Source organism: Antedon bifida, chromosome 2 (genome assembly GCF_963402885.1).
Source record: "Antedon bifida chromosome 2, ecAntBifi1.1, whole genome shotgun sequence".
NCBI classification, from domain to species: Eukaryota; Metazoa; Echinodermata; class Crinoidea; order Comatulida; family Antedonidae; genus Antedon; species Antedon bifida.
In genome coordinates this window covers 27663635-27679694 of record NC_136227.1, presented here as the reverse complement: position 1 = coordinate 27679694, position 16060 = coordinate 27663635, and the positions used below count along the sequence as shown (strand labels likewise).

Here is a 16060-nt window from a genome sequence, read left to right as displayed (position 1 = left end):
CATACAAGTGAAATATAACGGATGTATTGTTTGCATATGAACACAGAACCAATGTACACTAACTCTGATAAGTAGAAAGCAATATAATTCCGATAGAAAAACAAGTGTCAAAGTCAGAAAAAAACCGATAAACGGTAACTTACTTCTGAAGTGAACTTCCATAGGTTGGACTAAGTAGTGTCTTTCTGCACATCTTGGTTGTGGAATTGTATAATTTGAACTTAAACTATTTATCAAAAAAAATAAAACACATGAGAAAATGTACAATGATGAAAAATGGAAACAAAATAAATATATTTTGTGTCTTTCCTTGAATTTATTTTTTAAAACCTTTTTTATACAAATTTTAATCATTTTAAATAGTTTTTTTTACCTTGGATTATTGATTTTTAATTTCTTCTTTTAGAATTATTTGTGTAGGGAACTGTGCAATTTGTTTTCCGTGTTCAGGACCTCAATGGAATTAAGTATTTTACTTTTTTGGGATATCCTTTTAACTTGAGTCTTACTGTTGTTCTCATTTTATAATTGTTTTCTATTTTTATATTGTATGTATCTGTGTGACTCTGATAAAGTAAATCAATCAATACCAATAACAAAATTGAAATAACAAAAAAAATACATATAAATCATGATTTTAAAAATGTAATGATAATTATAAAAAAAATAATTACAATTATAAATATAAATTACCAATTTATCTACTGTATTTGTTGCCTGTCATTACTGTACATTAATATCTGTTATCATTATCTATCTTCATAACCATCACCATTGTTATCAATTACCATCAATATCATCAATATGTTCATATTCATCTAATAATCTGTTAAACCCTAATTTACCATCATATAAGCAACACCAAAAGTACCCAATAATGCCAGTCATAGTCATAATGCATTACAGGTATTGGAACAAACTTTATTAACACCATGAATTTTAGTTTTTGCACCATTTCATAGTACATCACACCATTTGACACTTACCTGATCGTTTGCAGTAACAAGAAATTGCTCCTTTGTAATTGGTGGATACCATTCAATGCATTGTGGGATTGCACTCTGTTCTATTCGATCTAAGCTCAGAAGTTTAAGGTTATCGACAGAACTCTTTAATAAATCGTATTCAACCTAAATTTGAAAAGAAAACCATTTTCATAAAGATATGGAATTTTGATAAAAATAATTCATTACATTACAATAAATAAATAATTGAAAACAAGGAAATCATTAAAGAGTATGATTAATAGCAATGTATCCTTTTCGGTAATTATTTTCAAAGGCTCTTTCTCATAATATACAGTAAAATTAGAAAGTATAAATTCTTCTCTGCACCGTAACCCTGACTCAAATATTTTCAAATTGAATTACTTGAATACATTGAACAATGTATATTTTTAAGAAGTTTTCAATTCATCATGTAGAAAACAACTTTATTTTCTTATTTATTAGTAATTCGTTCCAAACAATATTGTGTTTTGAAATACATACAGTAGACTTACAGTCCCACTAATGGTAAAATATTAAAAGAATGTAGAGGACTGTGAAATCAAATAAAGATCTTTAGTGAATAGATTGCACACTGTTATGCATAAATATTTATGATCAGGGACAGGAAAATCAAGAGTTTAAATTCAATGACATGTAACAAATGTAGAAGACCATCATTATAATGTCTAATAATGATGACTTCTACCTAATCACCACCTACAAAAGGTAACAATAGATATCTCTACTCCATCAATATAGTCCCACTTTTTATCTTCAAAAGTCTAAATTTAACTCATTCAAACAATACTAATTTAATCAGAATCGTTTCCAATTAGTTTTTTTGCCAATCACGGCAACTTCAAACACGGTAACAAACGTTAACCGAGCGGAAGTATCTGCCTAGCTCGATAAAATCATTCGCAAATGACGGTACTCCCTATATGCGCAATGTAACATAAATAACAGCAGTTACTAACATGAATAAGGCATCACCTTTCTTCATTATTCTCCAGCCTCACTTTTGTGTAAACATCATGCAGAGCTAATGCAATTGATCTAATAAGCAAGTCCCCAACCTGTGGCTTTATCGATTGGAAGGAAAGCCAGGCTATTAATGTTGGTGTGATCTACCTGCTAGGATATTGACGACCCCTCCCACATGCCATATTTAGTTACAGGACTTAAGCATGAACAAACATCTCAAATATCACAGTCTGAAACAAATCAATTATGCAGATATGTGGAACATATTTACAAATACAATAAAAGAACTAAAGAAAGAAACTGTTGCTAAATGGTAAAGTTAAGTAAGTAGTATGGTCTCCATGATGGGTAGTTTAAACTTCGTACAAAACTACTAAACAATTTCTAAAAACATTTCATCATCAACGTAATGAACGTCTTGCGACATAGCACACTTAACAAGAATTCTCCAATCAGAGCAATTATTATCCAAAGTGTGCATAGACTTATTTATTTTTCTTTTCGTATCATTTTCTATAATTTTTATCCATGTGGTTTTGGGTAATACACTTTGTCTCCTAACTTTTCTAATAAATTCGGATAGAGCTCTTTGCACTAGAATATCAGACTATAGGCCTAGATGAAGGTGTCCACACTATGTCAAGCATCTTCTCTTTATCACTCTGCTCCACTTTTCCTCGTTTGTGTGGCTGTTACATAAATCTATGTTTGTCGCTATATCTATCTGTATCATTCCATCCAAACAGAAATGTTGAAATAGAACAAATTAATCTGAATGAGAAGAATGTCATGGATGCTTCTAAAGATTGAGAAAAATGTTAAAATCGGGACCAAAATGATTAAAATCATCGAAAAAATGTTGAAGCATTGAAAAAGTTATTCAAAAATACTCTGTACTGATTATTATTATATGAATGACCAAATGAAACTGTTAAAAAAGGGAAACATTTTAACTTTTAACACTTTCTTTGTCAATTTCTTATTATACATTTATCTAATCCAATATTTCTAATTTAATTACTTAAAATTTATTTTGAGGAATGTATCTTTAATGTCTTGTTTAATCCCAAGTTAATGTTTTTTTGTAAAATAAGCGTCTGTACTAAGTATGAGAAAACCAAGGAAATAAGGTTTTACGATAAATCCTTATTTTTTTCATGAAACCATTTAACGCTGTCAAATGGTTTCAGGTATGGAAAATTATAATGTGCACTTTTGTTAACGGGAAGCAGTAACGAGCCTTCTCTTAGATAATCATTAGTAAATACTTAATGATAAGTTAAATAGGTCGTGATACTTGATGTCCGCAGTATAGCGTAGAACATAACAGGGTCATCGTCACCTTTACGATTGTGTTAACTGTAATATTTTATCTTGAAGAAACAAAACAAAATACGAGATCTCACAATAATGTGTCAAGTCTCATGGTTAAATGAAGATTTTTAGATAAACTTAAAATTTATAATTTGATTTAATCAGGGAATTGAAGAGTGAATTTCAATCATTTGATATCTAAAATTAAGAAATTTAGAAGATTTAAAAATAATATACCATATGGTAAATTATTTTGAACACTGTATTAATTTTCTTTTAACACTGTATTAGTACTTTAAATATTTTAAGTATTAAATACAGTGTCAAACAGAATTCCAACACAAAAGTTTACTTAATACATCTACCATTTCCTATAAAAATAGATAGTGCCATAGATCTCAATTCAATTGACTCATACACATGCATAGCAAATTAAACCAAGATATTTGAAAACAATTATTTAAATAATAAGATTATCAACTAAGCATAAAAATCCTTTAGTAAAAATGATACCAAATAAACTGAAAAAAATATAGAAAAAAAATATTGACTATGATATTTTTTGTTTACGTAAGCATTCAGTCATGTTGTATGTCATTCATGTTCTTACTGTAAACATTTTAAGAGTTCTATTAATTGAAGCAATAGTAAGAATTCTTTAACAATACATGCATAAAATGATATTATGCCTATTATAAAAAGCGCTGTTGAGAATGAACAACTAATATTTGTACAAATAATTATTCACGACGACGACAAAACTTCCGCTATTTAAAACATTCCCCTTGGATGCATTATTCCTCAGGAGGAACAGTATGTAAAACGTTTCAATTATAAATTTGAAAATTACGCAAGTTGCAAACAAATGAGAATATTAAGAATGACGTGGGAATGAAGGGGAAGAAAAAATGAAGGCGATGATACGGGGATAGTTTAATTATCATTTACCTAGGGAGTGCTGTTGAGTACATTGAACTAATAAGGGTCCCCAGTATAAAGTTAAAATAGACAATGACGTTCGTTCTGTTAAAGTGTATTATAAGAAATAATATTAATAGAAAAGTATTGCTCCTCATAATGAGTTTCTTGCAATGAAAGCGGCAATTATAAATATTACTCTATGAGTTGCTTGCAATGAAAGCGGCAATTATAAATATTACTCTATCGATTGAACCAACTGCTTTAGCGTCGAGGTCACATCAGAGGCTTAAGAGTGGGTGCTGGGCTATAATTACCGTAGGCTGAACAGAATTGCGCAACAACATTTTAACTCAAAAACAAAATACAAATTAATTTGTGTTGTTTAGGCCACTAAGAGTGGGTGTTGGTCTAATTAAGCTGAGTAGAAAGACGCAATAAATAAAAGTTTTTAATTTGGAAAAGAAACACAAACTAATTAAGAACATTTGAGTTGTGTAGGCCTCTAAAAGTGGGCGTGGGCTAATTAAGGCAAGATGGGTAAAAAGCCTTAAACAAGGTTCAACTTAAAATGGACAATTTCGCAAAAATTTGTTGTCACATGCTTAAAGGTAAATTCTGGACTAATTAAGCTGAAATGCCTTGATAAACGATTAATCACAGCAGCGTATTTCAAGGGGTCATTACACCCCCAATTTTTCAATATATAAAGTGTTTTTTTTTTACATATGGCAACATTATTTACTTTGAAAAAGATTTTTGTTACATATCAGATCATGTAGCTGCCTTATTTAGAAACGATTTCATATTTGGCGGCCATTGTGTCAACAGGGCTTAGACTAGAGTGATCAGAAGGGATTAATTAGGATATCTGGCTATGTTGACTGCCTATATTCCACTTCCGCTCATTTTTTCCAGAATTTTTTTTTGATTTTGAATTGTAGGTTCTAAAGAGATAGTTGGAAGTGGAGTTACTGTATGACTGAACACCATATTTCTAAAAATGTTTATTAATATTTACAATAAGGTAAAAAACACACTGACACACATATTGTAACATCATCCTCACTACATTCCACTCCCTAGCCCCATTTTTCCGTAACGAAAAACAAGAATAAAAAAAAATAGTAGCAATTCTGTTTTCTGACTTTTTTAAATTGTAAAAAAATAGCAAGTGAGTGGCCGAGCGGTTAAGACAATGGGACAGTAATTACGTAGCATTAACATTGACAAGGGTTCGAGGCTCACTCGCTACATGGTTTTGTTCTGTAGCTCATGTGCACTTTAAAGAACCTAGTACATCTTTCGAGACGAGTAGGGGGTTACTCCAGTGTACTAGTACATCACAGCCACTGATCCCCTCTGGGAGACCAGTCTTCGACTGAAGTGGTCGCCCAGTATAAATAAAATATTTAAAATATAATTGAAACTAAAATAAGAGGACACTTTTGGGATCCAATAATATGGATTTTCATATTGTTAAACCAGGGAAGATTGCTCATGTTTAATTCACAGGAAAGTGTATTACCTGAATAGGGGAGTTTAAAAAGAGGGGGTTCTCTCTGTAGTCATTTAAAATGTTAATGTTATAAAAAAAAAGAACATATGTTACCAATGATCGGTCTTCACCAATAGACAGCAATCTTGGTACGTCTGAATCAAGGGCAATGCCAAATGTTAGGCCACGTATTGGCTTGTAATGGGAACGATGTTTGCCGAGGTATACCCATGCCTCGTCTCGGTTTTCTGGTTGTGCCTTGTACACTGTCACACAAAAGTTGGCATCCTGAAATGAAAATTAATTTAAATCAAAATAGTAGGGCTGTTTTTCAATATCGGGGTTTGTTATTAGAATATCCGGCAGGCTCATGGAGAGAATGACAGTTAGACGTGATAGCTGCATTAGTGCCACGTTTTTGCTATTATTCACTAAATATTAACAACCAATGAAAATGCCAAAACAATACGTAATTGGTTTCAGAAAGTTTCGGGACGAAGAATGGCCCAACAGACATACAGTGCTACATAAAATCTAGATATCATCCATAGTAAACCAAGGTATACTGTAGGCCTAGATTAATTGCAATTTCCTATCAGACCTCTGTTTAATGTTGGGGATTACAAATAAAAAATGTCAGATTTTCCACAAAAAAAAATCAATTTTTGGAAAGACAAGGATTTGCCTTTCTAGTAACTTTTGGGAAAATCTGAACCTCTGTATGATGATTTGGTTATGGTTGATAATAACACGTCAGCAAGACCTACCGCTGTAGCCATCCAGGCCGAATCATGTGAAAAGACACAGGTTATAATAGCATCCGAGGAGTATGTGAACGGTTTGGGAATATCATCTTCAAGGGTTAGACTGTCTAATACACGAATGCATCCATTTGTGAAGCCAACACCTTAAAAATAAATCAATAAAGAAGTTAGATAGATAGTTTTATAACTGGCATTGGCGGTTATGTTCGCTTGATACATGGTCCTCGGGGTATTGGAATTTTCTCATGGTCAGAACAATTGCTCATTATGTAATGGTTTAATCCACAATCCAACCTTCATCAGCATTCGTGCAAATTAATATTTTAGGTTGTGATTGTGGAAGATGTTCTTGCTAATTTTCTGGTTGAATTTTGTCTTTGTTTTGTATTTTATGTTATATGGATGTACTACTGTATCCTAAATAAAAGAAATGAATGAATGAAAGCTAAAAATACGAGTAGTTATTAATAGTCAATGGCTATACACATTACAACACACACCCTTACTGTACTTAATACTAAAAATGCTAATGAATTCTTTCCTTTTCCTAACCCCTGGTTTAAGTTAAGATGCTATTAATTGATCTTAGCTGGGTAATTATGCAAAATTCCACATCATTTTTTGTCAGTATTGGAAAACACTTACTGAGCCTAACTGATATTAGACTGAATTCAAAACTGGTATACTTAAAAACACTAATGCATTCACGAATGAGTAGCATATCACCTTCCAAATTCAAGATCAGCCAAGATAGTGTTTGAAGTGCTGACCTTACAATCCCAAGCCCTCGGGGCCATTTCCATTAACAGCCATCTAAAATCTATCACGGCCACCGAAATGGCCATCGTGATGTTAAAATCAAGAAATCAAAATCCATACTAGGTGCCATGGGCCCGGAAACACTAACTAGATTCACTGGCTAAATTTAAAAATTGCTTCGTGTTATTTTGGTAACGAAATCTTGAATAAATTAGCAGTGGTATAAGGACATAACATTTGGATGGAGATTAACTATTAATCATCAATATCAATGATTTTGTTGAAGAGGCCATTTTAATCAGGGAGTTGTAAAATAATTAATTGTTTTAATATTGCATAATAGTTATTCACTTTTTGGGCACACAATATTTTGGCACATCTTCTAGATGTTTACTTGGTTATTAAACCAAACAGCTTAATTATCCACAGCAGTCATTTATTCCTTACTAAAATCAAATTATATTTATAATCGCACTTACAACTTTTCATCAACCTATCCAACCATAAATGCTATTAAAAGTACATTCAGTGACCTATACATCTACCCACACACCCATCCATCATGCCATCGGTTATTGGAAAAAAAGAAAGAAATTCAACACTAATCTAATATGAAAAGTCAGTCTTAAGTCAAGAAGAAGCTTTTATTAAGAACCAATTCCCAATGGTCAGTGACCTCTAGTCTTTTTTTCATGGTTTATCAATTTTTAAATTAACTTTTATTAAAGCCATTATTGAAAAAATAATTAGTTTAATTTTAAAATTAAATTGGTACTAAATTACAATGTAAGGGGAATAACTTTGGTATATTGTTAATGAAATCATGTATAATTTTATTTCCTGGGACTCGGTCATACAGGACACGGTTATACTGTAATATTTTTTTTCCAAAAATGTCACTAGTATTCAGATTATATTAGATATGTAGTTTTAAAATGTTTTTGTTTTTCAAAGTACAAGGACCAACAACAATATAATTTCTTTTGCTGTTGGTTAGGTTTGGAAATAAAATAAAAAATAAAATGAATGTTTCAGTGATGCATGTACAGTAATAGAACCATTCAATAGCAACATTATCATAGTAGAACTACTCTGAACGGCATGTGATATGAAATTAACCAGAAACCGGAAAATAAGGATATAATATTCATTATTAATCTTTAGGAAAGGCATACCCGCTACAGGAAGAGTTTCAAATGTAGTTTAAAAACCTTCCCAGTAGATTCCCGATACCTCATGGATGTGTGCAGTAGCAAAAATGTGTGTAACGAACTTACAGCAAATGCTCTCTATAAAAAGATGTGGAAATTGTACATTGATGGCAGATTTAGTGGTAAAAAATCAAGCCATTTCATTTCAAAGTTTATATTTGTTCACCTGTTGATTGTCCTATTGATGAGAAGTAACATTTGGCATTTAGAATATAGATTTCACAATCTAAGAAATGTGAGTGAAACGAATGCATACATCGTATGCACTGCAAAGTTACCGCCACTTCCCATGATTAGTGTACGAAATACTCCATCTTTACAGAATATGAGTATTGATTGATTGATTGTGTGGCTATAATTAGACATACCTAAATATTCTCCTTTGGGATCGTAAGCTAAGCATCGGATCATGTGACCACGAGGAAACTGCCTAGAAATGACCAATGATCTAAAGAGAGAACAAAGAAATTCAAAGTTTGCACACCTTATGCCGATAATAATTAGTTCATATAACAAAGTTGAATGCATTGAACACTATAATGAAACTCAACTGACTAGCATGAGAGTTATCTTCTTTCTTAATACATGAGGCTGATCATGCTGTTTGAAATGCACACATTTTAATTCCCACAAAGTCCATGTTAAAAAAATGTCTTGATAAATCCAAACTCAGCAATTCTCCCTCATGTTTACACAAATTAGGTAACAGAGAGGTCAAAGACACATGCCCAATGGACAGGTATCAGCAAGCTTTTTATACTATAAACAAGAAAATTATCTTACTTTGTTTTATAATTCCAGACCTTTAACAGGCATGAGTAGCTACCAATTGCTAATAATGGTCTGTAAAACAAAGTAAAAAAACACAAATTAATTCAAATATGACGAGTGAGTGAAATACCATTCTCATTAAAAACAATTTTTATACAGTAAATGTAACAAAGTAGTTCCACATTTAGTGCACACACATCAACCTAAAGTTAGCATTTAAACTCACTGTATTGGATGGGTTACTATAGCATGGACCAGAGAATCATGTTCAGATTGAATCATCTGCAAAATAATTTTTAAATAAATGAAAGCTGTTTACAAAAAATAGGATAACAATGTTAATATACAATCAAATGGCATTGGTTTCAGATCACAGTTAGTAAAGTAAAAAAAAACAAAGAAATACAGTACTTACTTTATGTTTTTAAATGTATGTAGGAAAGAGGAAGTTTTGTAAGCAAAGTGTAGAATGTCTAAGAAGATGTTGTGCTAATTAAATGAGCCTGGTGCTGATCTTTCAGTAGCTCACCAGGATAGAGGAAAGTTGGAAAGCCAAGTATATTGTCTCTAGAAACAGATATTGTGTTGTTAAAATTAGCCTTGTGCTGGAAGACTATTTCACATCTCACCAGGATAGAGTGGAAACAGGTGTCGTTCATTCACTAGCTCACAAGGCAATAATGCTGTGAAGTTGGCTGGATCAGTTATCACTAGACTTACCTTTACTTTAGTGCCATCAGCTATGATCACTGCAATCTGTGCTGAAGTTGTACTTATTACATAGTTCTTTGTAATGAAGCTTCTTGCATTAATAGTTGCATCAGGAGGATAGCCACCACTTTCCAGTTCACTGTGAAGTAATGATAGTATTAATAGAATGTGGTGCTAAATTTAGTTTGGTGACTACTGTTGTACTAATACTACTATAATACTGATAATTGTTATAAAGATTTATATAGGAATACCACTCTTTGTATGTAAAGGGTTTGATTCAGAAGGTGTATTGCCAAATTTAAACAATCTGTTAGGGCAAAGGTCAAGCCTACAAGGATCTACAACAACATACAGGGTAATCTTACACCTAGATAATGACATTGCCAGTACTCCTGTTATTAGTGCGGAACAGCCAGGATTTGAACCCAGGAGCTTGAAATGGTAAGCAAGTATGTTAAACCTACAGTGTCACTTGATTGATGACTGAAAGCATGTATTTTCATTCACTCTGTCTACACTATCAAACTAGTTTGATAAAAAAAGTGTGATGTGCGCAAATATGGTAGTGATATGCTCAAATATGGTAGTGATATGACATCATCCTGTCCATATTGGGGCACATAATTTTCTTGTCACATAAAGTTTGATAGTGTAGACAGAGCCTTAGTAAAGTTAATCTGTAGGCCTACTTACTCTGGACTGAAATTTGGAACATATTCAAAAGATATTGAATTGATAGGGCCAACATTGAATTCATTGTACCAGTTGCTCACACGTAACTGTTGATCATAAAACTTTACATGGCCATTTACGTCACCTGTTACAACATATCTAGAGAAAAGAAGAAATAAACTATAGAATCAAACCTATAATTATACTAAAGTAAGACTGCATCTGAGCATAGTTTGATCATGCCATCAAAAGCAACCAGTATTTGTGCACTATAATGGCAAGTTCTAAAATGTGTAATACTGTACACCAAATGCTTATATAAACAAAACAAAAATTATGAGAGAAGGTAATTTTCGTGGGGGTGAGAATACTGTAGGCCCCACTGTGGAAGTGAGGAGGCTCTTCGTTTCTTTCAGTGGGAGTAGGCCAGTTATGCTTGAGTGAGAATAGGCCGATTAAGTTTAAGTGAGAATAGGTCCTTTACATCTAAGTGAGAATAGACCCTTTTATGTTTAAGTGAGAGTATAGGCTATTTCTGTGTGGGTTTAAAAAAAATCTTGCACACCCCACTATACAATCCTGCAAGTCCATCATAATTATTAGCCTTGTCACAATCACTTCTTTAATCTATCTTTATCATACTAGCATCATCAAATAATCATAATAAACTATTAAACACTTTATACGCACTTTTCACTGGTGGTGAGCACTGTAATCCCTCTCTCCTGTAATCTGACCAGCTTGAAAGCTTTCTTGTTTGGAGATGGTTTTAAACTGGGAGCTGATTTAAAATAAGATAATATATTATTTATGTATGGTCTACTATAACAGACAAGTTTTCCTTTTGCGACGACCAAGGACAAGCCTAGGTGAAGTTAATCGATGTGGTCGTCAGTTGTCGAAAATCAAAAGCTCCCTATTTACATTATTAAGTACCATCTAAAAGACAAAGAATCTTTCAAAGATGCTGCTCTTAAGCATAAACAAGCTTATACATAAGAAGAAATAGGTAAACATTTATTGCCATTTTGGTGTATTAATTCAACTGCGAGTCAAATGACCGAGCGGTTAAGGCAGGGGCGCCGTTTACCGTACCTAAAGAGCCAACAACATCGGTAAGGGTTCGAGGCAGACTCGCTCCTAGTTCTATTGTTGGCTATAAACCGTAGGTCCAGTGTACATGGTTATAACCTGTGTGCACTTTAAAAAACCCAGTTCATTATTCGAGAAGAGTAGGGGGTTACCTCTGTGAACTGGTTCACAAAATAGCCCCTGTATCAGGGGGATTACCACCTATCTAAAAGGACAGTGATTAATTTACTATTGATACATTACATTGATACTATTGGCCACATTGCCTAAAGACATAAAATAAAATAAAAACATAAAACTGAGATAAATTCTACTAAAAATTGATCACATGCTAAAGTTTGTGATTTGACTATTAAGATCAACTTCACACAGTATTCTAGTTACATGAGTCGCGGTAGACATTTACTGGGCCTAGCCATTTTAACCTAACTACTGTAATATAGTTAAGGCATGGAGTAAAGAATAATAATATTCTTTACTCCATGGTTAAGGTTAAAAAGATGATGGTTTCTCATTGAGACAAGCCAACGTTTAAAAGATGTCTTTTTCAATGTTACTGTATGTTTACACTTTCATGTATCTTATCTTGTATTAGCCTATGTTAAGGAATACTTCGTGATAGTAAGACATCCAACTTACGTCCAGATATAGGTCTGTTGTTATCCCATACAACAACATTGCCAACAGACGTGGCTGTCAAAGCTCCTGTGGTGCCACTGCGAAAGATTGACTGGCTATAGTTACCAACTACTCTGTTGAAATCTTCATCTGTCAAAGGCGGTGCCACATACTCCAATTTATCATTTTCCTATAAATAAAAGAGAGATTTACGTACTTTCTGTCATTGGACCACCAACAAAATTTTAAAATTCATTGTGATACCAGAAACACTTTACTTGCTTTATATTTTCATTTCACTTATTTTTTCATTCTCGCAGATTTCCTCATCTTTATTGTTTCTAAATTAATTAATTCATTTTTAGTATATCACTGGGTGGTTTAGAAATTCTTTCGAATAATGTTTTTGGAAATATTTATCAAAAATAAAATAAGAAAAACTCACCCATGCATAAAATACGACCTGACAGTCACTATTTGACACAAGTTGCGATGTGTCTTCCGGGTTAAAGGTTATGAAATTCTGTGTGCCGTAGCCTGGTGCAAGTTCTACTGAACTCACTGGACACTCTCCATCCGTTGTCCAGTCCCATATATCAACAACCTTAAATGAGGGTGTATGTCATTATTAAAAAAAAATTAATGTAAATATAAATGTTATTAATTGCATACTGATATGTACAATGTATTTTATTTATGAAAATTAATCAAGCTATACCTGATAAGACCCAGCGCTAACTGTTACTAAATATTTAGCATCAGGGGTCATCGCCATAGCAACAACACCTACATCAGAATGTGCAGTAAACAGTGTTTGTACTGGAACACTGGAATGAAAAATTACATATATATATAAATATATATATAAATCCGAAGGCAAATTACTGAAAAAATGACAATGCTGTGGGTATCAGTGGCTGGATCTCAATGGATACAAAAAAAAAGCAAAAAACTAAATCAAAACGATAAAGTAAAACAGCCAGAAAAGTTAGCAGAGCTTTCGGGCAACACTAGCCCTTCATCAGTGCAAGTGAAGGAATTTAGATAACGTCATAGTATAAAAACTTGCAAATGCTGCCTGGGTGGACAGGAATAAAAGAAATACAACAAAAGGTGACAGGGTGGAGTCTGAATAAATTATATATTATAAATACATATATATATAAATATATAGAAAGACAAACAAAACCCCAAAACTTAGCACTGTATTATATTGATGTGAACGATTTCACACATACAAACTTGGTGTGTGATTGGCCAGCAGTTGAGATTCGTGTCAGACGTTGAACTCTGTTTAACTTTCCATTTTTGTTTGTGAATGATTGGAAAATAAATACTACAGTACAGTACTTCCAATCACTAAAACAATTCAAACTCGATATGCAAACTCCTTATTCCATTCAGTCAATAGTTCTTACCCAGTATTTGAATCCCAAATGATGACCATACTGTCAGGACCTTTATCAGCTGTTGCGACCCAACGCTTATCATTGCTGGCACAGGTGCATGATATATTATTACTCTGTAAAAACATTTAAAAAAATTGAGGGTTTTAAAGTAGGCGCTGGGCCAGAGAGGTAATCAAAGACATGTTCTCAGAATTTAAAAGCAAGTTCAAACTACAAGAGCTACAGCACCACTAGGATACAGGAATATGAACAAAGACAGGTCTATGGGTTCAAGGCAGGACTCAACCAAAAGTCATACATAAGCAACTCAAGACAACGCCACCCCCTTTCCACACTTCTGACAAGTTTTACTTACATGGCCTTGCAAGAGTTTTTGTTTATTATTTACATAATCATACAGGATACATGTATTGCCTCCAGCATAAAGTACAGACTTTCTGCTAGCACTGGCTAGGTTCAGCGCCGGTACACATTTATTCACTCCAAAAGTCCATGACAAATTCTAACAACAAAAAAATGATCAAAATATTATATATGATAATTGTTGTAATAAAGACATTGGATGATAAATGGCAAGACTGATCTGCTATAACTTTAATTTAACATAATTGAATAATAAACAAATGGGAATACATGCTACATAATACTGTAGGAATAAAATGGAAAATGAGAAGCATCATGCCATGCATTAAAATAGAACCATTAAAACTAGGATGGTTTTTGTCTAGGTCTAGAACATGCTTCTTACCAGTCCATTTGGGGATGTATCTTGCTTTTCTTCCACTGTTTCAACTTTCTCTTTTTCCTGAGCAGGTTCACCTTGGGTATTATTAACCTGGTTGTATTCGGTTGTCTCCGCAATCTCATTTCCAGTGGCTTCATTTGATTGTTGGTTTGCAGACTCTGCTGGTGTTGTCACAGGTGGATGGATCCCAGTATGGTCTCTTGAAATAGGAGCCATTTCATCAGGAACAGCGTCAGAATATTCCACCAACTCTTCTTCATTTTGGTTCTGTTCTGCTTCTTCAGCTTGGTCTTTTTCATTTACTTCTTCTGTTTCATTTATTTCATCTTTGTCTTGTACTTCCTCTTTTTCTTCCTTTTTAAATTTGGAAGCCTTATCCGCTGATACTCTACCTTCTTCCCCAGACTGGTCGTTTTTTAGTGGTTCATCATCTCCTTCACCTTGATCAATGGCAGAATCATCTGGTTGCTCTTGCACTGGAAGATCCTCTCCTGTAGCAGGTAATTCTTTAAAATCACTTTGTTGTGTTTCGTCATGTTGGTTATCTTCAACATTGTCATTGTTCTGGTTGTCATTGATTTCTGAAGGATCATTGGCTTCTGCGCTTTCTTTTAAATCTTGTTTTTCATTGATGACAGGTTCAACCTCACCCTTTTCACTGTCCATGTTGTTATATTTATGCTGTAAAAAAAAAAATACTTTGCCGGTTCACAAGCATGACACACACACGAGATGTATATACCTAGGCTAGGCCCTAAATAGTAATATAGCATATAGCCTAGGCCTAGCTATTACTAGGCTATAGTATATGCCTAGGCCCTATAGTATATGCCTAGCCTCTAGTAGTAGGCTAGTAGGCCTCCTACCTACAGACTGTAAAAAAAAACCAGATTATAAGACCTTTTCTTTATTTATAATTTATTAGAATAGAGATACACTCTAGCCTAGGCCTAGTACTAGGTAGTAGGCTACACTAGGCTACTAGCCTAGGCCTAGCTCCTAGTTAGGGCCTAACTTTAGGCCGTACCGTTCGTGGCTCTTGACTGGGGCTAGCCTCAGCAGCTCTAGTAGGCCTAGTCTAGCCTATCTAGCCTAGGAGGAATAGGTAGGGCCGGGCCTAGCTACTAGGCGCGCCTACTGCTACTACTATAGTATACTAGGCCTCCTAGCTAGGCTAGATAGAGGCCCAGCCTATACTAGACTACTACATGGAAAATGCGATATTTCATTTACTGCTGTGTTTAGATAATGCAAATCATATGAAACTATTATATAAACTGAAAATAAAATGTTAAAACTAAACTGAGCATTACAAACTTACGATTTACAGGCAGAAAATCATATGCTAGGCCGGCTGTTGGAGGCTTCGTATCTCCTTGGAAACACCTTTTGTGCGCAGATCGGATTTGTGTGTTCGAGTTTAATTTTTCAAATTGCGCCCTCTTTTGTATACATTTTCCAAACTTTTGTGTGATACCCCTATTAAATTCTTATAGGAGTTTCATAGATAAAATCATGAAGCAATTTAACTTAATTTAGAGCTCTATGATAAAATGCAAGTTTCAACTGTCGAAAAAGTGTTAAATACAATACATAAAGCAA

General features: G+C 33.5%; 1 protein-coding gene across 1 annotated transcript in view; it reads right to left on the bottom strand.

Annotated features, from left to right (window-relative positions):
* Positions 1-15868, bottom strand: part of LOC144858902 (cilia- and flagella-associated protein 251-like) — a 30334-nt gene extending 14466 nt beyond the window's left edge. Inside the window, exons 1-17 of the mRNA XM_078715046.1 lie at positions 15780-15868; positions 14462-15139; positions 14069-14215; positions 13723-13826; positions 13023-13131; positions 12750-12908; positions 12326-12494; positions 11285-11375; positions 10616-10753; positions 9929-10058; positions 9435-9490; positions 9221-9280; positions 8806-8885; positions 6471-6610; positions 5818-5991; positions 987-1130; positions 144-226 (exon numbers count right to left, since the gene is read on the bottom strand). Coding sequence (XP_078571172.1) covers positions 144-226; positions 987-1130; positions 5818-5991; positions 6471-6610; positions 8806-8885; positions 9221-9280; positions 9435-9490; positions 9929-10058; positions 10616-10753; positions 11285-11375; positions 12326-12494; positions 12750-12908; positions 13023-13131; positions 13723-13826; positions 14069-14215; positions 14462-15124 — 2447 coding nt within the window. The 5' untranslated portion in view covers positions 15125-15139; positions 15780-15868. The remainder of the gene's footprint in view (positions 1-143; positions 227-986; positions 1131-5817; positions 5992-6470; positions 6611-8805; positions 8886-9220; positions 9281-9434; positions 9491-9928; positions 10059-10615; positions 10754-11284; positions 11376-12325; positions 12495-12749; positions 12909-13022; positions 13132-13722; positions 13827-14068; positions 14216-14461; positions 15140-15779) is intronic.
* Positions 15869-16060: the final 192 nt, after the last annotated feature.